Below are 24,912 nucleotides of genomic sequence, written 5' to 3'. Positions count from 1 at the left end.
GGCCACTTAAACGACTTCAAATGCCGACATCGACAGTAGTAAATACAACACCTCGTGGGCAATAATGCCAAAATTGTCCCAATGACAAATGCAGGTTTAGGAGTTTTTATGTGATCCCAACAGAACTATTATACTGTGTAGCAAGGCACTGAATACGATGAAAAGCGCATAATCTATCTGAAAATTATCTATGCAGTTTTAGCTGGATTATAATATTTCCGATAGTTATGAAGGCAGCATTGCTAACAGACCACGACAAAGACGGTAGATACACCTCAGATCCAGCGGGTGGCAGCATCTACCTTTTATTTCTGTATGCTTAGAGACGGCCAGTTCATCCGCCACTCAGTTCATCCGCCACTGCGCATGTGGATGATAAAAGTATATATATTTCTGTCAGAAATGTGCATTGTTAACGAATGTATTTAGCATTGATGTCCAACTGTTGACAGGTTTTAATTAAAAATGTGCAAGTTTGTAAGAATAGGACATTGGAGAAGTTGATTTAATAATAGAAAAGCCAGTTAATAATGGACTACTCGTAATTACTTGATAATTGCTCTGCTCTGTATGGTTCAGCCCTATAACTTAAGCAATTACATATAAAACCAGTTAACAGTCAATGAGGGACAAGAAGAGAGAAATGGCCCATTTGAGTTAAATAAAGCTGTTTCAAGAGCATAATCAAATTGTTATGGATTCAAATTACTGGATCAGTAATTTAATCTTTAAATTTCTTTACAGCACTTCTCATTGTGTTGTTATTATTTTATTAACTTGCAACAAACAATTTTAAAAAAGGACTGTGAAACTGCATATATACTTTGTGACAGATGTATTGCTTTGGGTTGCTTTATTGTGAATGGCTGCATGAGGCACTTAGCATACATAAATAAGACATGAACCTGAGATTCTGTTATTAAGTTTAATGACTTTACTAGTGAGGGCATCTCCCTCACGTATCTGATTTACGGTGTCCACATTGTGCTAATGAATCTCGGTGTTTAATCTCTCATTATAGAATGATTAATAAACCTTGGACGAGCTTCTTTGCATTTTAAGAGACATGCCTGTGGGCACATGAACATAATTAATCCATCTGTCTGCAACCCCTTTGATATTATAGGAAATGCAGTAGGTACCTTTTGCAGAGGTCATCAACTAACTGCCTAATGTATGCACCAATAACATGGAGGTGCTCTCAAATCATTTTTAGGGATACTGTGTGTATGTGTGTGTGTGTGTGTGTGTGTGTGTGTGTGTGAGAGAGAGAGAGAGAGAGAGAGAGAGAGAGAGAGAGAGAGAGAGAGAGAGAGAGAGAGAGAGAGAGAGAGAGAGAGAGAGAGATCATGCACAGCATGATATGGAGCTTTTTTCCCCTTAGAGTTTTGATGATTTGAATGGTTTGATAGAGTATCAAGATTTTTTTTATTATTTTTAATGAGATGTTCCGAATGACAGCCTCCGAAAACTGATAACTAAAAATAACTGCTGTGGCCATGTCCTTCATAGCTGACTGCCTGCCATCTCGGCCCTCCTCTCTCTCTTTCTACTTGTTCTGTGTGTCTTGTCTTCTTTCATTTAACATCAGCTATGCTCTCATGTTAAACAAAGGGGAAATGAAATGAAATTTCTTCAAAAAAAGATGGAAGATAGAAGCCCATGAGACACGTAAAAATCAGTTATATTATGAATGAAGACTATTGCTGTGGGAGTATTGCTCAAAGGCACTTCAGTAGGTATGATTGGGCACAGATCTTCAGGTTCAAGCAATGTCTCCTTTATTGGTTTTGCCTCCAGCATTATTCCAAAGGTCTTTAAAGCATCAAGTGTTGTTGAATTCAGACTGGATCTAAAGTAGGGCAGAAAGGGGAGGGGGTAGAAGTCAAAATATCTTCTATGGCTGACATATTTTTATAGATTTCATTGAAATGCCATCTGTCATTCCCCCCACCTTAAGCAGGGACACTCTGAATGTCACTGCCGTGCCTTTGAGGTGACCCAGCTCTCGGCCATCCATCACAGCCAGCTACAAACAGTTAGCGTGTCCACGCAGAGACGGAAGAGTCCAGTGGTAAACAGTCCATTACTTGAAATACTTGATCCTAGCAGGCTTTCAGTAATGTGACACCTTCCTTGGAAGAAAAACTTAAGAGGAGCTGTTGATGTTTTCCACTCTTTCCTCATCTAGCCCTTCAGTTTTCTGCATGCACCAACATGGGAATCAGGGTTTTGTCAGCTTTACGGCCTCATAGATCTTCATATCCATTTGCCATTTGATGGCTCTCTGTCAGGACGTCCAAAGTGGTGTTGATTGTGCTAATGATAATGTGTCAGCAATGTGTCCCGTGTTAGGCACAGTGCGGGGCTGCCAGCCAAAAGACAAGGAGACGCTACAGGATGATGTTGTGTTCTGCTGTGGTAAGTGATTGATGACTTTCTCTGTTGTAGTGCTTTGATTAGGACTCCAGTGATTTATAGCCACTGCTCACAATTCAATTACACTTCATATATACACTCAACAAAACAATGTTGTGTTGCTATATGAGCCCAATACGTGTGTTTGTGCACATACTTGTGTGCTATCTTCATATATTATTACATTATGTTGTGAAAGTGTGCATCTAAATGCTTCCTAAATCTGTATGAATAGATTCTGCATAAAAAAGAGAAAAAAATACCTCTCTGTTCACTTTTATTTATTTATATAAAAGCAGTAAATTTGTTGCATGGGAGGTATTTATAAAATTATTTAATATGTGATGGATGTGTTTACCTTTAACGGAAATTGCTTGGAGTGTATCAGCTTCACTATTGCCAAGAAGCATGATGAATAGATGTCATGTGCAAATGCAACCGTGCTGTGTTTGATGGTCCGGGGCCGAGGGTTTCGGTTTGTCTTGAGCTCCTTAGTTTGACTGAAGAAGAGACAAGATAGCAGGCACCACAAGTGCGGGGTTTGCGATTCATTATAAAATGTGTTTGTCTCAAGTAAAAAATAACCACTGATAAAAAAAAATATTGCTATTTCTAATGCAGGTGCATTGTTTCTGAAAACAGAGTATCGCTGCAACAATAAATATGTTACCACTGCCAATGTCAACGATAAAACATAAGATATATACTAAGTGAAGAGGCCGGATCAGATCTTACATGGGGTTATTGCGACATCACCAAGGTGTTCGACAAAACAATCCATCTTCCTTGCATGAGGGGTGTGGCGTCATTGCTGGTTTGCACTTTGTTCTTCCTGTTTCCGATGGGCAGAGCCCCACAGACGATTTGTGCTCGGCATTTCCTGCCTCCAGAGGTGGAGGATTTGACCTTATTTTACATAGATTTTTTAAACAAAAGTGACCATCATGTTATACACACCTTCTACACTGATGATGATACAACTCAGTGTTGTGAGACTATTAAATGCAGCCTCTCTATTGATTAGTGCGTGATTGATTAGAGAGAGAGTGTAAAAAAAAGAGAGAAAAAGAGAAAGAGAGATGGGGAGAGAGCGAGAAGGACATTTACAAATATGAAGCTAGCACTTTGCCACATCTTCATTTCATATTTGTACTTGTGTTAGTTACAGATTGCAACTTACGACAACCAACATAAAAGCAAACCTGGCCAATAAATACGCGTCTACCTTCTAAGGTGAGACGGAGACATGGATGTATGCAGAGCAAAAAGATGAGTAGGAAAAAACAAAGTAAAATGCCGAATTTGAGTCAAAATCAACAAAGACTAATGAAAATACAGATTTGATTTTAATGTCCATCGTCTTTTGTTGAGATTAATGCGATAATTTAACATTTTGTGAGATACACTCATTTGCTTTCTTGCAGGTTGTTAGAGGAGAGGGCAGACATGCACCTTTGGTCAGAGTGAGGTTTCCTGTTTCCAGTTTTTGAGCTAAGCTAAGCTAACCACCTGCTGAAACCACCTATATGTTTTATGTTTAGAGTACAGATATCTCGGTGGTTTCAATCTTCTGATCTAATTTCCGGCAAGAAAGAGAAACATATCAAATCCAACACAAGTCTTGACAGCTACACAAAGTGTTTTAATAGCTTGATTGTTAGTAGAGGCTCATACATTGGACCGATGGTAGCTCTGTTTTTCAATGGTTTTGGCATTAAGACTTGTGTGTCTATATAATGCTAAGGTGGCTCAAACGTCACAAGCAATTGCATGGACCCATGTCTCCATTATTCTGATTTGATATATGCCTCCTATCAGATCGCTCATCTTTGGGAGAGGCTCGCTCTCTGTCTTTCAAGGACAGCAAAGGAATTACTTGCAGGAGAACCTTAAGACAGTGAACGGAAATTTCCCTCTGGCTATTTCAACAACGTTTATTCCTGCTTGCGCTTCCTATTTCCTGTCCTCCTCAGCATGCTTCCTGCGCAACCATTCCTACTGTTCCTTCATCACTATTGTCCCCTCCTTGCTAAAAAGAGACATTGTGCATTGTGAAGGCAACATCCAGTTTGTCAGCAGTCACCCAAGAATGTCCTCACACGAGTGAAACACACCTAGAAATGAAGTGGCAAAAAACAGACACTTTAGGATCCAGAGTTTCCATCCAAAAGGATGACAGAGAGGGTGAATATCAAACATGAAAATGTACTGTGTAGTTTGTTTTATTCAGAGTTTTCGGTTGAGTAATGCAGTTAGCACACATGCAATGTAAAATGCAGCACTCTGTCAACCTAAACACCCCTATTGTCACATCAAGTACCACTCTAATGTCCCCTTATGGGGCAAAAATGATGTGACAAAGCAAAGCAATGACTCATTACTCAGTTGATCAATAGATGAACATTGCTTCTGGAATTTCTTCTGACTCTTTTATTTGTGATTTACTTGATGTTTCTCCATCAAGAAAATCCAATGCAAATCAAACCAACCAAACCGCAACTCACTCTGGTTAAGGCATGACCAGTTAGCTTATGAGCAGCCATAATGGATGATAGACACCCTGTCCGTGCTGGTCCCATCCTCACGTTTATCCCACATGGAGTCCCTCAGGTCTGCATTTCATGTTCTCGTCTTTCTCCTGCAGAGGATGGAGCAGTGTGGAGCTCTAGGAAGTGGGGTATATCCTTCCTCACCACTGAGACTATGATTGAGGAGAGAGGCTGGAGGCCTGGATGACGGGCTCGGTACCAGCGATAGGACGATGGCGTATCTTCTCTGTCAGTGGACTCTCATGTTTACAAGTAATATTCATATGAAACAGTCACAGGAGATAAAGTATCCGGAAATGTTGTCTCACTCAAGTAATAAACCGCAGTGCATCTAGCGGCCCTTAGATTTAAATTGCCTGTAAGATTTGCACTATAAAATTCAGATCTCAAAGAAAACATGGTCTTCTGTCATAACGGTTCCATTGCAGCAATAGTGTATCGAAATGTTTTTTAGCCTCATAATATTGTAGTTTTCTCCATTCGGACCACTGATATGTTGACGACCCATCCACTAAAACAATGACTCATTTTTATGTGGCTCATAAGGGTGTTTAAGATCGTCTATATCACATAATGAAAAGAGCATCATTTTTTATTGGCTTTTCACTTTGATTCATACAAAGTGGCCAACCATACTAATAACAGCGGAGAACATTACTCATGTTGACATGTTACACATTAATGAATCGTAAGATTATTCATTTGTGTTTTCCTCTTGACTTAATCTTTATGGTGGCTTTACATCTGCAGCCTGCATTGTAACAATTCATAATGTATTCCACACGTATAATTTCAAATGCATCACCACATTAAACAACCATAATGACAATATGATGTGACTGCCTGTTAACATTTCAGTGGTGGAGTAACTTGAATCTGGTTGAATTCCTCATAAATCCTTAAATGGATGGCATGACAACAATGATGCCGTTCAAAAGATACTTCAAGTTTATTCCAGCTTGGATCTTATTTACCAGAAAGATGTTGGCGATGGGAGATCACGGAGATAAAAAGTGATGGGGCAAATAATGTTCATGCAGTTTTTTTGAAACACCCAGGTTAGCGAAACATTAATAGCAAATGATCAACAACTGTCTGCCAACATCCACGACAGTTGAAAAAGCTTCCGTAGTCCAAATTTATTTATATGGATCATTTTAGATACTTTAGGCTCATTGTTTTGGTTTTGCAGCCATAATTTGCCTGTTTTGGTTTACTGTCACTGGTCTAATCAAACCAGGGGCTGTTTTCAGTAACAGCATCAAATAGAACGACAAAGTTAGCAAAACGCTGGCGAACACAGTGGAGCACTTAACCGTAAAAGAGCCTTTCGCTCAGATTTTGGTGGAGATCAAAAACAGAGCTAAAAGGACTGTAAAGATTAGGGTCAGGAGAACACAAAGGTATCTGAAAATGACTGTCTGCATGTCTTTTTCTACAGGATATTTCAATAAGCAACTGTTTGCTAACTGTTGATAACGTATATTTCAGGTGTTCACTTTTAGTTTTAACTTCAAATTAAGTTTTTGAAATAATATGACTATGTTTATGAACCAGTCTGGACGCAACTGGTCATGTTTCATATCACTGTGTTCCCAGATCTTTGCAACTACTTTAGTGAGCGAATAATCATACCCAATAGAAATAATAGCCAAACTATAATAAATAAGACCTGTTTATAAAAACAACAATTGAATTACCCTTTATTCATCGGGAAGATAAAGGATAAAACTTGTGATTATCACAGATCCGGCTCTGTTTGATGACATAACAGAGGATCCCCTAGTGCAGGGCGACTTGCCAGCCGGTGTTGAGCTCATTGCTCTCCCCAGCCCACCATAATGAATTCATTAGAACGCAAGTCAAATGAGATCTTGATTAAAAACAATTTGGTTGCTAACTTATTTATTAAGGTGGTGGTGAAGTGGTGTTTACCAGCTCCTCGGGGCCACTCAGGGAAGTAATGGCCATCACATGACTTTGTCTACTGAATGAATAATACACAAACACAGAAGCAGGCACCCACACATTCAGCACTTGCAAGTAAATGTTGCACACATGTCTTGCCTCAACTCAGGCTAGCTAGCACCTCATCATCACCAAACAAATTATGACTCTCTCACTCGCTCTCTCTTTCTCTCTCAGTCTACTTCTTCATCGTATGTCACTGTCTCCCAGCATCACCCTGAGTGATTGCCAGTCCTAACACCCACCTGCTTGTACCACTAACCCACCTAAATATCCATTCAAATGAAATGCTCCGCCGAGGTAATAAAGAGTGTAAATCCTGGTTGTGTTCTCGACCGGCGGCCGGGGTGTAGTGGGGGCAGGTATTACCATACTAAGCCCGGGGCAGAAGGGGATCAGAGCCCAGCACTCCCTCATTACACCTCATCTAGTGGGGATTTACTGCTTTTCCAAAAACAGCTCGCGCACAGCTTGTAGTTTTAGTCCGTGCTGTGCGTGGGTCAAGTGCAGGTACTTTATGTTCTGAGTCATGACTTAGGGAAATAGTTTTGTGCGTTTTACTATAAATTGTTGAAAGTGTTGGTGAAAGCCCTGCTGCTCTGCTATCATCCAATTACATGTTGGCTTTATTTGTGAGAGGGTTTTGTGCATGTGGGACAAAGACAGATTCAAATCAGATCACCTGAATCAGTATAGGATGTTAAAAATAGTCGTTCTTCTCTAGGGTGTCTGCTTCTTTGACCGTAAGATCTAAAATACAGGTTAGAGAATACTAATATAATTTTCATGATAGTGATCATATTTCTGTCTGTTCATTAGCAAGGCAGTATGACCAGCTTGTACAGTGACTGCAACACACATGATGAAATTCATTTTGAACAGATTTCCCCCCTTGATAACAGCTGTAGAGGAACAGATTAATAATGAAGTAGAAAATGAGATTATGCTGATCCATTAGGTTTATAGCCCTCTGTTGAAGTAGAAAATGGTTCTGCTAGTGAGCATAACTGTTGGCATAAAGTCACCAGAATGCTTGATTATAGTCCATGAAATCTTTCTTCACTGGGGGCATGTAACTTTAGTTATACTGAAGTGCAACGTCAGCTTATGAGGTACCAACAGTTGTTTATCTCTCAAAAGGGAAAGCAGTTAACGGCTGTGGAAAAAAGCCCAGTGTGTAGAATTTGGTGGCATCGAGCTGTGAGGTTGTACTCCTCCAATAACTTCTCTCTTTCAACTTTGATAATGTTACAGTGCAAACCCACTGCAATGCTGTTCGCCTTCCTCAGGGGCCGTCTTCACCATAACAACACTGACAGAAGTCAAATGGCAGCTGGCTGTACCACGGTTCTGCTCTCAACAGCTTACGTTACCCCAGTTTCACAAGCCTTCAAGTAACAAAACAAAATAGCAAAAGGCTCTCTCTTTAGGGTCAGTGTGTGATTTGTCCGTTCTGGGACGCTGTGGTAGCATGGTGACGTGATGTGACGTGGCAACATGACGTGGCAATATGATTGGCAACTTGACTTGGCGACGAGACACACAGACTTCATGAAGAGGCCCCGCTCCCTATATAAAGGGCTAATTCTAAGCTAATGAAAACACAGTTAAATTACATTTTATTTAGCTGACGCTTTAATCCAAAGCAACTTACAATAAATGTATATTTCATTTCTGCTAATAGATCCCCCTAAAATCCTTCATACATAACTCATTTCTACCCTCAAGATAAGGCAAGAAAACGCACCAATCCATAGTTTCTTATAACTCTGTTGTTTTACATTTGAAATGTTGTGTCATGTACATTTCCTTCCCTTTCATCGCTGCTCCACAAAATAGCAACACTCATTCAAAGACTGTAAAAGTCTCCTGCTAAGCATCTACTCCATTTCCACAACAAATTGACACTTTTTACTCACCTAACTTCATGAATATTCCTGCAAACACAAAGTAGACAGCCCAGGGCATACCCACTGAAGGTTTTTGTCCAACCTGGCTGTTTAAGAGTGAAGTAATCTGTTTTTACAGCAGGGGACAAATGCTTGGCATTAAGCTATATTTTTAACAAATGAATTTACCACAGATACTGGAAGTCTTTTGGGGCATTTGGGAAGGCACATTTCTAAACAATGAGAACTGTGAACAAATGAGAATTGTGAACAAATGTTCACGTACCAATTGTGCACATGACTACAGTAAAATATGAGGCAGCAGTTACAAAATGGAAGCTCCTCATTTAAAATACTGGCATGCAACATTTTACTAATTGTCTTGGCAAAAGATTGGTGCTCTGCTCTTTCATTTGAGCTTCACCACAATTGAAAACCTTATGTGGAAAGTTTCATTTTCATTCTGAAACTAGACTCCTCGCAGACAATCTTTACCACAGATTTCTTCATCACACACAACCCACAGGCAAATATGTGTTAAGTGTTCAATCACAGTTGTCAAGATGGGGATTATGTTGGGTGTTGATGGAGGATCAATACAACTCCATCATGGCTCAGCTGTCCTCTCAGTGCTAATAAACACAGACCATTCCCCACGTTATAATGTTCAGGGATAAACCCAATCCAAAATGAACTGGAATTCAGGGGCGTGATATTTTAACAGAGTGGTGCTTCTGGGGACGTGATCACACACATCACAGTTGCCCATCTTGTGTTTCTGTTCAATCTGCCCAAAAATATCTCCAGCATTTGATGCCTCGCCTACAGCTATCTGCATGTTGCACTAAAGCATACCCTGAAGAAGCACACATGCCGACTGTACATACCTTATTATGAATGGTGAGAAATCAAATAAGGGCAGGTGTACCAAGGCCATTTTCTTTTTAATATGTGATAATGCAAGGTATGTATATATACATATATATATATACACACACACACACCATATGTGAGTGCAGACCCTTGATGAAATATGGGGACCCTTAAGCTACTGTATGATAAGAGCCGTAGATTTGTCTCGGGTATATTCTTCCCATGGTAATACTGAGGGTGAGAAATCACACTATATCTTAAAGGGAAAGCGATAAAAACAAAACATAAATGGGAGTAAAATGGAGAAGATCATTGTTTATTGTGGTTCAGGATTTTTCATATTGCCTGAAACCAGTAACATAAAGAGAAGTAAAGATTGAGATTTCCAGTTTATATGAAACATATATAAAGTTCTCTCAGATGGGAGGCCAGTCCTGCATGTGTGTCCAGCCTCAGGTGGAACAGCAGAAGATTAGCTTTGTCTCTTGATTCAAAGCCTGCAGCCACACACTACTGTGTTACTCCTGCACCACAAAGAGACAGCGCCTTCTCTGAGAATTTACTTCTTTGTGTTTAAAGCGAAAAAGGTGAGAGACTGTAGCAATTAAGAGAAGAGAAGAGGAGCAAAAGAGAAAGTTGCTAATGGGGGCAGAACATAAATCAAACGCATGTATTTTATGAAAAGGAGGAATGGGATGGTGGTATTGGAAGGGGGAGGTGTGTGTCTGGGTGGACCATCTGTGTCTGTGCACAAAACGGTACTGCACACTGGCATTTAAGCACATGCTCGAGTGATCACACATACTGTATATTAGATCACTCAGTGTATTTGCTGAGGTGGGATGTTCCTGTGAAAGGCTGGTGGCTCACAGGAGGTGTTAGAACTTACACTTGTCTGGGTGACTGCAGTTTCCTAAAGCAGGGGAGGGCTGTCAGGCACATAGAGCATTGTTATAATACAATTTAAAACTTCACACTGACTCTGATCAGCTCAGAAATTAGCATTAACTTATTGTTTGCCACATATCATTACAATCCATCCGCTATCATCTGACAGAAATACAGCTCATTCTCTAATCACTGCATGGTATTATATTAATGTGATAAGATATCAAATGATTTTTCTCTTCATCCTTTTGCTGCTATGCAGAATGTTTTATTACAACGCTAGCAAAGCTCTAACGCTGATAATTTATGTCTGTTGTTCGCAAGCTAACACACTAAACTAAGATAGTGATCAGTAGACATTAAATATGCTTACTACAAGCATGTTAACATGTCTTTGTGAGCATATTGATGTTAGCATTTAGCTCAAAGCATTTAGCAAGCAGAGCGCAGCACCACAGAGCCGCTAGCATGACTGTAGTTATTTAATTACATTTGCTCCCACTCCGACTCCTTGCCACTTTGCATAATTAAAAACACTATTATCAATGTATTTTCCATATAATGCAAGAGGAAAATCGGTGGTTGGTCATCACAATGTGTACGAGTGTTCATCTGAAAGTTAACCAGGCCATTTGGATGCTAGAAATACCTTCTACATGTTTCTCGCATGTAAAATTGTGATTCTAGCTAATTACATTTGCTGACAAAGTGTAAACTAAATGTTGGCATGATATATTGTAGCCTGCCAAATCCCCCCACCTCCAACTCCATGTGTCACAGTGATCGAATAGCTTTAAAGGATTCAACAACATTCACCAATCACTTGTCTGCCAGAAGTGAAAGTCAATGGCATTACAGCTATTTATGTGTTTTGATTAATTGTTAGGAATTGACTTTTCAATGCGCATCTCCCTGGCACTGAGAGGTGTAGCTGTTGGCAGTCATTACCATAATGATGTTAGTGTTTGGCTCTGCCCTTGTAGTGGCTCGGCCCCATTATAATTCCACACAGTAATGGATGCACATGGGAGATGAGATTGGGACAGCCTTGTCCTCTGCAGGTTAGGACACTGGTCACAGCTGATCAACACAATATATGTTAGATAAGTGTGCTCTGAACATCAGATTTGATGCTTCAAATTTAAAAACATGCTGAAAGAGTTCCCTGTTTGTGTGCACTCCTTCAGCCTGATGTTGCTGGAGCATACAGCGCAAATGTGTCTGTCTTTTAATTTAAGTTATTCTCTGCTGACAGTCTCTGCAGGAAGCTCAGGGGCTCTGCTGTTAGCTTGCTGTTATCTATCTGACTGAGACATCTCTTGTTCCATCTCAGCGGCCACCGAAAGCTTCATTTCCCCGCCTGTCACGGCAACAGCTCACTGTCTGCCGCAAGGACGCATTGCTTTGATAAAAGCCCCTCCGTCACGCCACATATTACATCTCATTTCACTGACACTAGTTGCACATCTACGCTGTAAGATCCAAGCCGACCTCCCCCCTTGACCTCGAGAGAAATGAAAAGTGCAGCTGTGGATAATTGTAGACAACCTCCCTGTACACACACACACACACACACATACACACACACACACACACACACACACACACACACACACACACACACACACACACACACACACACACACATTCACACCTCCTAAAGGCAGGAGGGGAAACATGATGAAAGGTGTTGTTGCTAAAGGGGACCAGTTTGTTTAGCACAAGAAGCATGTGTCCATCCTGAGGAGAACAGTAATCCAATAGTGAGGTTGCCGAAAGGATGATATCTCTGGTTTTACGGCCTGTTTATGTCTGTGTTTGCACGAACTTGTAATGGAGGTCCTAAAATGTGCATACTGCTTGAAGGTACAGATTCTCTCATTGTAGGGTCCTATTGCTCCTACAATGGGAAGAGCAGGGACGCTTGTACTTTCTGAATTTTATATTTTGTCCACGTCCATTTATTTTCATACATTCACAACACAGTTGGCAAAAATAATCATTTCTGACAGGGAGGCATTCATAGCTACATTTGCAAGCGATACATACAACCATTGAGGTCTGCCGTGCAATATTGTCATCCTCATACCAACGTTTAATCACTTTAATATGACATATATCTACAGAGCTGGAGAGGCTGTAATGATGGTACTGGCAGTTGTGTTTCATTACAGTCTGCTAGCTAACTCAGGCCATTGACAGCAATGCCATTTGAATATATCCAGTTGATCCAATCAGCCACATTTCATTAGCTTAGTCTGAATGGTTGCTGCTATTGCAACATGTATTTCTCAATAACAGTCAGACATGTTTTGCCGCGACTCAGTACTTTGGGTTAAATTTGGCTTCACAACAGGGGAACCTAACTTAATTGAATAAATATGACAAATGTATGCCGTGACCATCAACACACATTACAGCCAGATATAACCTCCAGGTGCCACTTAACCTCAACCAAGAAAAATGATAAAACACACAAAACAAGTATTTGTCTCGACACACACACACACACACACATACACACACACACACACACAGAATATTAACAGATATTTTACAAATTACTCACTCAGTGCTTTAAAAGATACTTTCTCTCCAGCAGTATATCTTTATTACCCACTTACACTTTAAGTGGCACCATCACCTGACATTTAAATCTCGGTTACTGCACTGGCGCCACAGTGCCGAATTCATAAACCAATATGATCCAGCAGAGCCGAGGCCTCTCTCAAGAAAACAAGTGTGAGCATTAAAGACAATGGCCACTGGGTCAATGAGGGGTGAGGAGAGAAAGTGAGTCCCCGGAGACAGAGCAAGAGGGATTTTCGCTGCACCAAATAATGACAACTCAGGCAATATAACGCTGCCAATGTGTTGCAACGACAATAACGATCGGTTGAGGTTCATTGTATCAGCGCTGACCCTTTTGACCTCTAGGTTGCCATGGCAACAGATCTCAATGGGAGTGATAGCAGCTGATTGGCAGCGTGTAGAATGGCACATCACTTAGAGTAGATATTATTCAAGGATAATGCAATCGTAAGCGTCCTCTCTCCCTCTTCTGCTTCCCATCGAGAGACAGTTTAACCACACCACCGGACTGGAGCAATGTTGTGACCCGCGCATTGTTGTCGTGATAAATCGCATGATCAAATATACACGCGGAAGCATATTACACACTTTGGTGGTTTTGCTTCCTCCATAAATGAAAATTGACTGTGCCGTTTCTGCTGATGTTGGGAGAAAACCCACCAGTTTGTGCATGAAGACCCCACCCCCTACCCCCCGCACCTCCTCTCCCACCCGCCACACCCTTCATCCCTCGAGGCTCACTGTGCATGAGAATACGCGAGAGCCTGGCTTAAACCACCTCAGCTAAATATCTGACCAGAGACAGGACAGCTACGCCGCTCATGTCCCTTGAGAGTGCTTCACTGTGTATGTGTGTGAGATAATCAAAAATAAAAGAAAGGAAATCAACAATGCGAATGAGGATGTCATTGGCAATGAGGAGAGAAAAGAGCAAAGGGAAAAGTAGATATTATCAGTAACTTATGGCAGCAAGTGGAAGCTTACTTGAATATATTTATATATTGCCATAAGTGCCTCCTATAGGGTCACCTTGTGTTCACAGATTGGACATCAATGTCCAGAGGAATATTGTCACGATCCACAATGACCTACAGTCAATCATTTGGCACAGTTTCCATTCAGAAAGGAGACAAAAATAAACACCTGATGGACATAGAGGACACAGTGACATTAAAGGTGAAATTAAAACTGAAGGAAAAGCCTGGTGATGTTTTATTGTCAACCAAAAAAAAAAAGAACAAAACCAACAATGAATTAATGCTACTAACAAGTCCTGTCTGTGTATGCACAGCTTATTCCTCTGTGCCATAGAGCTCCATTGTTGTCCAAAACCTATTAGATACACACCAGCGAGCAGCACTGTTGCACTGGGAGTTCCTTCTTCACCGTGAACATGGACAGTTTGAGTCAACCCCACTTACACTGTCGTGGTGCTGAAAGTACTTCTTTGAAATTCAAAGGTGTATTGATCCACAGATAAAAACAACCCACGTAATATTTCCTGGTTGTTAATGGAGTTTATTGAGTAAACAGTCGTGACCCATTTTAAACGCTCTGGTTTGAGTCTTTTTGTTTGAATTTCTTTCATGTGCAGTCTTGTCCTTGCAGATATATAATCTAACGATTTTATCTTTGAAAACACATGGAATGTGTAAAGATGGCCACGTTATCGACATCGTCGAGACTTGCTGTCGGAAAGTTGAGGCACAGAGATGCAGAGTGTGACTAGAAATTTAAACAGCACAATGAACCAAAGTGGAGGACAAGATTGTTTCATTTTAAAAACCTGAATCAAATTCCTTGTGACAAACACAAATACATTTGTTTCTGATGTATATTTTGAAGAAGGCTTAAACTTAGTCTCATCTGAGTGCAAAACAAGACCAAGGAGTTAGAAGGGGTCTCATATTGCAACAAAGGCTACATCTTATTTTAATGCAGATCTCTCATTTCCTGTCTGTCACGGACCCGTCTTGATTAGAAAGGACTTAATCATTACAAAACAAAAGCCTGGTGGAGACACAAAAAGGGAGGTCGTGGTGCTGGCTGTTGATATTGTTCTATCAGACAGCTCGAAGGGAGGAAGTCCTCTGTCTGAGCTGCCGGGCCTGGCTGTTTTTTGGGTGGCGGGGAGGGGGTCCTGGGGATAAGAGACCGCCCTGTTATCTTTGTGTAAAAGGTCACACAGGTCTGGCGGAAGAAGCAAAAGCAACAACCATCTGTGTTTTCCACACACTCTGGTGCGTCCATCTAGAGCGCGGACAGCCGGGCTGAGTGAATACACACACACACGCACACACACGCACACGCACACGCACACACACAGACATCGCATCGCTCACTCATATCTGTGATGAAACATGCATTGTCAGAAGAAGTTGGAAAGCCCCCAGATATGTTTTCCCTCTTGTGATCATTGTTTTTGTAGCACACACAATTTATGCACATGCTATTGCTCACAATGAATGGTACAGATTTATCAGAGGACTTATGGTTCGTGCTGATATTGTGTGTGTGTTTTTTTTTTATTTCTTCATGTGACATCGGCAAGGATGAAATTTCGGCGATATCTCAAAGGAATGCATGCTTTTGCTCAACACCGAATGCCCTCCAGCATAGTGACGGACACAGCCTTGTACATGTGTTTGAATCACACAGTTTCTTCTATTGCACGTTGTTACATAAGTCATACAATGTGCTTACACCCACAGCTAGACTTGCGTGAGACTGCACAACAGCTCTGCCAGAGACGTGGGTTTCACCAGCAGGAGTATCTACATCCTCCCAGTCTCAAAACATTGGAGTAAATTCTGGCTCCAGGCTTTTTTTGTGTGTTATCCTGTGCACAATCAGAGAGGCGATGGTGGATTGCACACACACTTGCTGTATGTACACTCATACACACCTGCATGACACACATATATACACCTTGCGCGTTCAAAACAAACTCCATATGGGGCATGTGTGTTACATTGCCACGTGGGACTTGAGTATTCAAGGCCATTAAGATGGTAAACATAAACACACTGCAGAGATTAAGGAAGTATATCATGCGTTAAAACCCCAAAGAGACACAGACCACCTGAACTCAACAGTCCCTCACAATGAAAAGCCTCGACGGTGCTCGTTAATCTGTGACGCCAAAAATGCGATATATAATGTTTTGCCTGTGCCACTGTGCTTTATTTGGAGGGGACATCAAAGCTTCTTTTCTTTTCATAGGGCTCCTTGTGAGTTTTATTTTAAACCAGTAGTAAATCATTGTTTTTACAGTGCAGTTGGGAGGATTGTCTCTGCAGCAATAGAGAAAAAGAATAACAAAATTCATCCGTTATCAGAGTCTGACCTACTCTTTCGGCTTCTGGCTAATTAACGGCAGTGTGACAAGTATTGTGCTTTCGCCATGGCCTTTTACTGGTGAAACATAACACTTTGTTTTTTGGTAATGGAGCAACCCGGCCACTATCTGAGGTTATGGTTCGTAGAGGCGAGACTTAACACAAACAGCTCTTCTGAATTTACAAGTTAATGGGATCAAATGAGCCTCTGACTCACCTCTCAATCATTATTTGGATAAGTAAGGTGGCATTTTTTTAAAAGTGCCTACACATGTGGAAAATCCACATTGTGATGACTACAGCACTGTAACAAAAACACGCCTCAGACAATTTTTTATGTAATATAATGTTATTCAAATGACAACAATGATATAAGCCAGTTTCATTGATTTGCTGTGTTCTGAAGCCCCTGTGGGGAATTAAACCTTTAAGTGCTGACTTCCACGGTCCACCTGTTTACTGCAACGTGTGTGTGTGTGTGTGTGTGTGTGTGTGTGTGTGTGTGTGTGTGTGTGTGTGTGTGTGTGTGTGTGTGTGTGTGGTGTGTGTGTGCATGCAAAAGCAGTCATTGGGGAGGGGTTCCTGGCTTAATATTGTTGGGAGAGTGGAGTATACGCTGCTGACAACAGGGTTTTCCTATTTCACAGGTTACACAAAACTGTTTTTTATGCATAAAGATGCACTTGGGGTTCTTGGGCACCTGAGGTTGATGAGGTTCTGTGTAATAAAGCCTTGTCTATCTCGTCACAGACCCTTGAAAACACAACCAAACTCTATTAAACCTAAAATAATCTCTGCCTGTGTGTTTTCTTTGATATTTTTAATAAAGTCTGCTGTCTATTGTCTTCTTATATACATATCCTCTCCACCAAAGTCCCTTAATCAGAATCTAAAGCTCAGGGCTGTGGTCCCACCGCTAGGAATCAATAAAACATGTCAAACGCTTTGGCATCCAATTACAAAGGTGTTCGGGTCACTTTAAAGAGTAAAAGCCTGATTGTACTTGAGCATCATAGATCAATACCTGAACTTATTATACTTTAGCTAGATTGCATAATGACGCAATTAAGTGCCTTCTTTTCTTGGAAATATTCTCTGTTGTAAAGCTGCCACTGAAATACATAAAAGAACACAATGTGCCACAATGGGTCAAAGCCCAAAGCATGTGCTTTCCAGTAATCAGCTGCATTAAAGTGTGATGTCACATAGCTGTAGTCTCAGAGGGGAATAAAAACACTCAGCACATCCATTGAGTCCAGTGTCCAGTGGCTGGCAATGCAGGTGTTTATAGATTGTCTCGGCTCTGGGAACAAGTTGCTGACCCCTTTCCCTGATCCCTTTCCTGTTTGGCATTGTGTGTGCAGCCGAGTTGAGGGGAGATAGAGTCTGTTTGTCCCCTGCTACTATGGCATGTTTTTCCTAATGTCTCCATTCCCCCTTTCTCTTCCAGTCAAGTCATGTTCCAGGTGGGGTGACAGAGCACAGCACGCAGCTACAGGCAGTCCAGGAAATTTTGTGTCCTCTGTCCAAAAACATGTTTTGACCGTCTGTGCCACATCTGGAGGGATATTTACTCTGAAAGCCATTCTTTTCTGCAGGCACACAATACTCTTGACAGGTTCTATTTGCGCACCCTGCAAAGGCACAACATATTTTGCACAAATGAAAAAAAAGGTTGTATGTAGCAATTGTGAGTAGAATACTCTTGAGAGAGGCAATCTGGCAGAGCCAAAAGTCCAGAGCTATCTTTAGTCATCCAGTTGAAAAACAAAAGATTACTTTATGGCAGCTATAAATGTGCTACTACTGACACATTAAAAATGGTCTTGGCATCAACACTCCGTAATGGTAATTACAGTGTCTCATTGTAGCAAGTGGAAGCAAAACAAATGACTCACAGTGATTTCATTGTTTTGGTGGAGTTGTAGCATATTGCAAAATACATGATTCAGCAGTCTATCCACACAAATCAACAGCTTGATTACTCCAGCAAACACAACGTGTGCATCTTCAACAGAAATGATTTCATATTTAATACCGTCTTTAGTGAGACGCTTAATAATTTAGAAATGGAATCATTATATTTAGCCTTTAATGAGATAACATGAAGTGATATGACATGAACTCTCTCTTACTACCTTTTTGAGTCTGACAGAGCTCTGCACCTGCAGCAAGCTTAATTCTTCCTGCACCAAACCATCTGGAGTGGGAATTTTGCTGTGTGTATAATGTATGTGTCTGTATGCCGCTGCAGCAGCCCGGACCAGAGCCCCGCAGTGCTACAGCACAGCTGATACTTTTGTTGAGCTTCTCCACATTTCAACTCTGCTGGAAAAATCCCAGAAGTCTGCTCCATTGTTTGACCTTCAATGTGTGGGGGTTTCACCAGCATTGGGAGCTGAGAAATGAAAGACCCCAAGTGGGAGCTGATCAGCCTCCCCCTGTGTTGCACAAGGTGCCTCCGTCCTTGAAAGCTCACGTTGAGTCCCAGAGTAAAGCTGGTCGAGGTTTGTCTGTTCCTCGAACCGTCAGGTTCTGCAACTGCACCAGTGCATCAGCTCTGTTAGAGGTTACCTAAGGGGTTAACGCCGCCAACATATCCCATCTGTTGCTAAGGAAGTGTTGCCTGTTGTGCAGGAAACAGGGAGAGCAGTTTCCTGTTATGAAGAGAGGTTGTTAAAGGCTCGCATTCATTCAATCATGCAACAGATGCCGGGCCAGGAAGCCCTGCCAATAGCACAAGCTTTGGTGTCCTAGAGAAATTGTATTTGGAAACTGCTTTTAGGAACCTCTCTATGCACTGTGCTGGTTCAGGAAATAATAGCAAGCATAGGCAAAACAGGCAGGAGGAAACGCTGAAGAGAATACATGCTGGATTTCTGGTAGAACAAACCTCTCTACACATGTGTACGGCCCTTCCAAGCATACAAATGTGATTAAAAGAATAACGTTTCTTTCTGTGCAAAAACATGGCTGCCGATTAAAAGCTGCCCACCATCACAATGAAACACGGACTTAGGTCTCTCTCTTTTTTTTTTGTCCAAATCTTGCACACTGAGTGGATTCGTTGTCAACCCGTTCTGCCTCTTACTAGGACACCTTTGGTCCACATCTGTAAGAGCGGTGCCCCGAAACTTGATCAAATGTGAACGTACAATATCCCAGCTGCAAAAGTGACACATAGAGAGCGTGGGGTTGGTTTGCGCCTCGCGCTGTAGGCTGGTCCTGCCTCAGGAAGCGCCAAGCGGCACCTCCCGTTTCCACACAAGAGCGCACCAGTTTACTGTCGCACCAGCACTGGAGAGGATGCACGCCGGCTGAGATCAGCTGCAACTCTGCGAACGCGGACGTCTTCCACGAGGAGACTCTTACTGGAGAAAAAGACCAGGCAACATGAAGCGAAACTCTTCCTTTGCCGCTTGATTTGTATCTGGATTAAGTCCCCACGTCATTTCGAGCGACGCGGTCGCTGTGGGGGAAACATGAGCGTAACTGTCGGTTCCCGTGGATGATGATGCCCCACAATGAACACAGGTGGGTTTATTTAAATATTTAGTGTTCATGTTAAGAGTCCGGAAAGCAAACTTTCAGTGTTTTCAGAGCAGGCAAAGTGAGACAGTGTGGGTGTGTGCTCACGTGTGTTTTGTGCGAGCAAGTAATTATTGAAATGGTTTGATCTTGTCAGAACGCTTGTTTATGTCACCTTTTCCACAAATACATTGATATCAAATTCAACTTGATGCAGCCTGTTGTTGGCTACGCCATAGGTAAAACAAAGTATCAGACTAATCCTTATTGGAATTTTCATGGAAATGATGCTGCTGTATAGTTTTCCCATAATAGCAATGCAAATTATATGAATTCAATACGGAGACATTTTGAGTGAGTTTAAATCAATAGAATGAAATAAAGTTGCTTTCAGTGGAGAAATCTGTTCTCCGATTAGGGTTAAAGTGAGGATCATAATGCATGTTTGACAGTCAGAGAAGGTCACTTGTCTTGCAGGAGCAGTGTCCTGTAAGTGTATTCAATGAAAATAGTTATCTTGTATGTGATTTCTGTAGATGGAAACATTCCTTTTGAAAACAATGTGTCATTTAGTTCTGCAGCCTTGTCCCATTTTTATTTTGTTTAGTAGACAGGTTGTTCAGATTTAACGGGTGACATTTCATAATGAGGAAAACGGTTTGAAATCATGTCCTCTGAGTTTGGCACAGTCAAGGTCCCAGCGTCTATCTCTCCCTTTGTTTTCAAACATTTGTTTTAATTGAATTCTTGCTGCATAATTCATATCCTGTTGTTTGCAGTAGGGCGCTTTGTCCGAGCAGGACCCTTGTTTTCTCTTCCAGTTGTATTGTTCTTTGACGCACTCAAAGGACCTTTTTAGAAAAAAAGGGTGTTTGCATACGTGTGTGTGTGTGTGTGTGTGTGTGTGTGTGTGTGTGTGTGTGTGTGTGTGTGTGTGTGTGTGTGTGTGCAGCAGTGTGAGCATATTTTGCAAGAATTGAGGAAGAATGACAAGAAGGAAGTCCATTTGTGTTGTGAAAACCTGTACTCCTAGAGAGGTCCATGGAAGAGTGATGGGGGGCCATGGTGTTAATGTCCTCCCCCCATGGACATCCTGTGCAAAGTCCAAGGAGGCTCTGTCGGAGCATCTAATGAACCTGGAAATATCAAAAGAAAGACCACAATGACACTAATAGGGAAACAAATGTATAATTGTGGGTGGAAAGCTATATGGCAAAGAAGGGCAGTTTCTTCTGAAGCTCATATTAGACTGAGAGTGAGAGAGAGACACTGACCAGGAGACAGAGAGAGAAATGCTCAGAGATATCCAGAGTGCACACAGGGTTTAGTAGGATGTGCGTCAGGGCAGGTACTAAATAACAGGAAGAGACAAGGGGTGTACACACTTTATTAAGGACGGGGTGTGTTTCATGACATTTCTCTATTTTGTAAGAAACACTCTTTGATGACTTCACAATTTTTTTTCATTGGAAACTAAACATAAAGTCTGAATTGAAAAGCAACACAGACGCTCAGTGTCAAAAGTAGGATGCTTTCAAATTAAAGCAGCTGAATAATCCTTTGTGCTTCCATTTCAATATATTTAAATAAATATAAACTAATCACTCACAAAAATCATCTTTATAGGTTTTTAGCCATCATGTGTTAAAACTGCCATAATCATCCAATCTGCATGTGTCACTTCCCAGACGGGGAGATGTTATTGTTCCTCCTCTAAGTACCTTGTGGCTCTGTTGTTTTTCCTGCTGATAATGTCCCCTGCAGCATTCTCACTGGCTGTTGCACAGGACTTGAATTGACTTGTTCAAAGCAGGACCTTCATTTTTATACTTGTATAAACTGATATTAGTTGTTTTTTTTTAATATGGAAATATTATGAAGGATCTTTTCCTTTTTTTAAAATTTCATTCTACTCTCTTTGCACAGATTTTCAAAATCCACTACAAATCCCTCAACCAAAGGTTCGCAGTCATCTGACCATCAAAGTGCAGTCCAAACTGATGTCCAGGCCGTGTCCCCCTGTCCGTGGTCCAAAACCTCCTGTCGCCCCTAAGCCCAGACCCCTGTATGAGCTTCATGCACAAGAGGAGTCCGGCCCCCCGCAGAGCCTGAGTAACGGAGATCTGGCTCACTCTAATGGGGAGACGGACGGTCTTCATGAAACGGCTGCGGAGAACCAGGACAAAGAGGAAAAAAGCAAGGATGGGGTTAATGACACCAGCATCAAGCACAATCACAAAAAGGACATAGCAGAAGGAGAAATTGAGGAGGAAACCGAAAAAGAAGTAGATATATCAGATAATGATGGCGACAGTGTTGACTCTGAGAACACAGTAAAAGCTGATGAGGGTTCTAATGTTGATACTACTGAGGATGAAAACACTGACAACGACTTGATCCAGCCTGAAGCTGATAATCACACTGATGATGAGAAAACATCAGCGCCTTCATCTAATCCTGCTGAGATGGAGGATGAAACGGGAGAGGAGGAACCAAGTTTTAGTGAAAAAACTGACATAGTTTGTGACTCTTCAGGACACAAACATGTAGAGCAGAATCTTGATCAACCACAGTCCCTCAGTCAGGGTGATAAGGACAATGTCACAGGACGTAACGAAGTAGTCAGGGTGGAAAGTGAGGACTGTTTACACACAGATGAGACTGATCTGGAAGTTGGAGCATTTGCGTTTGGATTCAGTGTGCTTCCAACTGTAACTGAGGAATATCCTTATGATGTGATTGGCCCAACAGATGATGCTAGTGATACATGTGATCCAGCTGAAACAGGGGAAACAGAGGTATGGCAACCAGAGCGGGCCACCAAGGACCTCTCTGGCTGTTTCCGATTCACGTCCAGCACTGAGGATGTTTTTGGGCCTTATTCAGTCATCGAAGCTCTTCCGCCAGATCTGACCGTCACCGCTGACCCGGAGTGGGGTCAGGATGATACTGATGACAAACAATCAGATGAACTTCAAACGACAGGTGCTTCAAACCTGGAACCTTACTATGTGTCATCAGATGATGTGGACAAGCTCGAGGATAAGCAGGTCCTCTCAGAACTGGGTGAGATTGAGGAAAGCACCGAGCCGTCGAATCAGCACGAAGGCAAAGCAAAGGACAGCGAGTCAACAGATGAGTATGCAGATATTGATGATTCACTCTGCCTTCAAGCAGAAGACCAGCAGCGGGAGTGCGTGTCATCGGAGGATTATGTCGAGATAGGCGATGATGACGAAGAGGAAGAAATAGAAAAAAAACATATCAAAGGAAAAACTGCAAAAGAGAGAACGGCTAAACGAGAGCAGGCTTACCTCAGCCAGCGAGCAAGCTGCCAGCCTCGCCTCAGGTTGTGCAACATCACGGTGCCAACAGAACTAGATGCAGGCCGCACCCCGGAGCTCACCAACAGGGTAGTGTTTGCCCACACCACTGAGGCTTTTGAAGAAGACATTGAGGAACTGGACTGCCATATTGTGCCTTACTATGAGGACACAGACTCAGACAGCGAGGAGCATATTTACGAGGAGGCAGGATTTGACTCAGAAGGGGAGAACTTTGTGACGATTGATCGGAAGACTATTGTTACACGATCACGCTCTTATTCCGGGAAAATTTCAGGTTATGTCCCAGAAACTGTACCAGAGGAGACTGGGCCAGAGTACCAAACTCATGACTACTGCACTGTGGCCTTAGAAAAAAATGATGAACAACTGAGCCATACACAGCGGCCTGGGGTCAAGAGTTTGATCCCATCTATGAAGTCCCAACGTTTCTTGTTTTATTCCCGATCTGCAGAGGGTCCAGAATTGACCTTGACTAGTCCCACAGAGATCAACCACTCTCGGAAGGATGACATCAGGATGAGGAGGAAAGATGATACCCTTTCTCTTCCATGTGTCATAACCTCTTCTGGAAGCTTCTCCCAGCGTAGCCTTCAATCATCCAGTCGTGTTTCCACACCAACCTCTCTAGCAGACATCCCACCACCCTTTGAGCTGGCATACATCGCTAAAAGACCAGTCACCAAGAGTTCCCCCTCCCTCTTGATTCAGCATGAACCCAGCGAAATACCGAAGAAAAAGAAGTCCTCCTTCAAGCGTTTCCTGGCTCTCAAGTTCAAGAGGAAGACAGATTCTAAAGGATTCAGCGATGGAAGTATCCGCTCTTCTCGTTCTTCCTCTGAGTCCAGCCACCACGGCACAGTGAGAGTCATAGATCTTGACCGTAGAAGCACCGGCAGCTCTCCTCAGCTTCAGAACCTCATTGTGAACCCGCAGCAGCGTCCTTTAGACCTGCCGTCACCTTTTGTCCTCTACAAAGACCCTCAAAGGAGGAAAGGTGACCCTAAAACTTATGGCAGGGGCGTCTCCAGAGTGGAGTCCTTCGAGGAGCGTTCTCGGCGCTCTGCCATGCCGCTGCCTTTGACCAAACCCCGCTCCATCTCCTTCCCCAGTGCGGACACCTCAGACTATGAAAACATCCCGGCCATGAGCTCAGACTACGAGAACATCCAAATCCCAGGCAGACCCACCAGATCCCACACAGTTACAGAGTTTTTCGAGGACCCAAATCGCACTACGGTCGTCTGCAATGAAAACGATGGCTATGTGGATATGAACAGTTTCCCTGGAATTGACAGCATAACCCAGACGTCAAAGGAAGACACTGAAAGGTATAGTAAAAGCTCTGTAATGTTAAAATGGCTTTGCATGTTCTCAAGTTAAACCGAAAGAGTGGATTTACTCAAGTTATAAAACACATATATTACATTACTTTATGTTTTACCTTGAGTGGTATCTAGCCATACAAATAGTGCAACTCACTGGAGCGAATGAAAACTGTTACTGTTACACTTTTTATTTTTTC

At 42.1% G+C, this 24,912-nt stretch overlaps 1 protein-coding gene across 2 annotated transcripts in view; it reads left to right on the top strand.

Moving 5' to 3' along the window:
* Positions 1-19,820: 19,820 nt before the first annotated feature.
* Positions 19,821-24,912, top strand: part of fgd5a (FYVE, RhoGEF and PH domain containing 5a) — a 31,177-nt gene continuing 26,085 nt past the window's right edge. For both annotated transcript variants that reach the window (XM_068594406.1, XM_068594404.1), the window contains exons 1-2: positions 19,821-20,049; positions 21,970-24,718. In XM_068594406.1, the coding sequence (XP_068450507.1) occupies positions 20,040-20,049; positions 21,970-24,718 (2,759 nt within the window). In that variant the 5' untranslated portion in view covers positions 19,821-20,039. The remainder of the gene's footprint in view (positions 20,050-21,969; positions 24,719-24,912) is intronic.

Source organism: Clinocottus analis, unplaced genomic scaffold (genome assembly GCF_023055335.1).
Source record: "Clinocottus analis isolate CAN_PGR_092001 unplaced genomic scaffold, fCliAna1.0.p SCAF_3, whole genome shotgun sequence".
In the NCBI taxonomy this organism is placed as follows: Eukaryota; Metazoa; Chordata; class Actinopteri; order Perciformes; family Cottidae; genus Clinocottus; species Clinocottus analis.
Note: the sequence above shows the minus strand (reverse complement) of the source record. Positions and strands in the feature narration are given on the sequence as shown.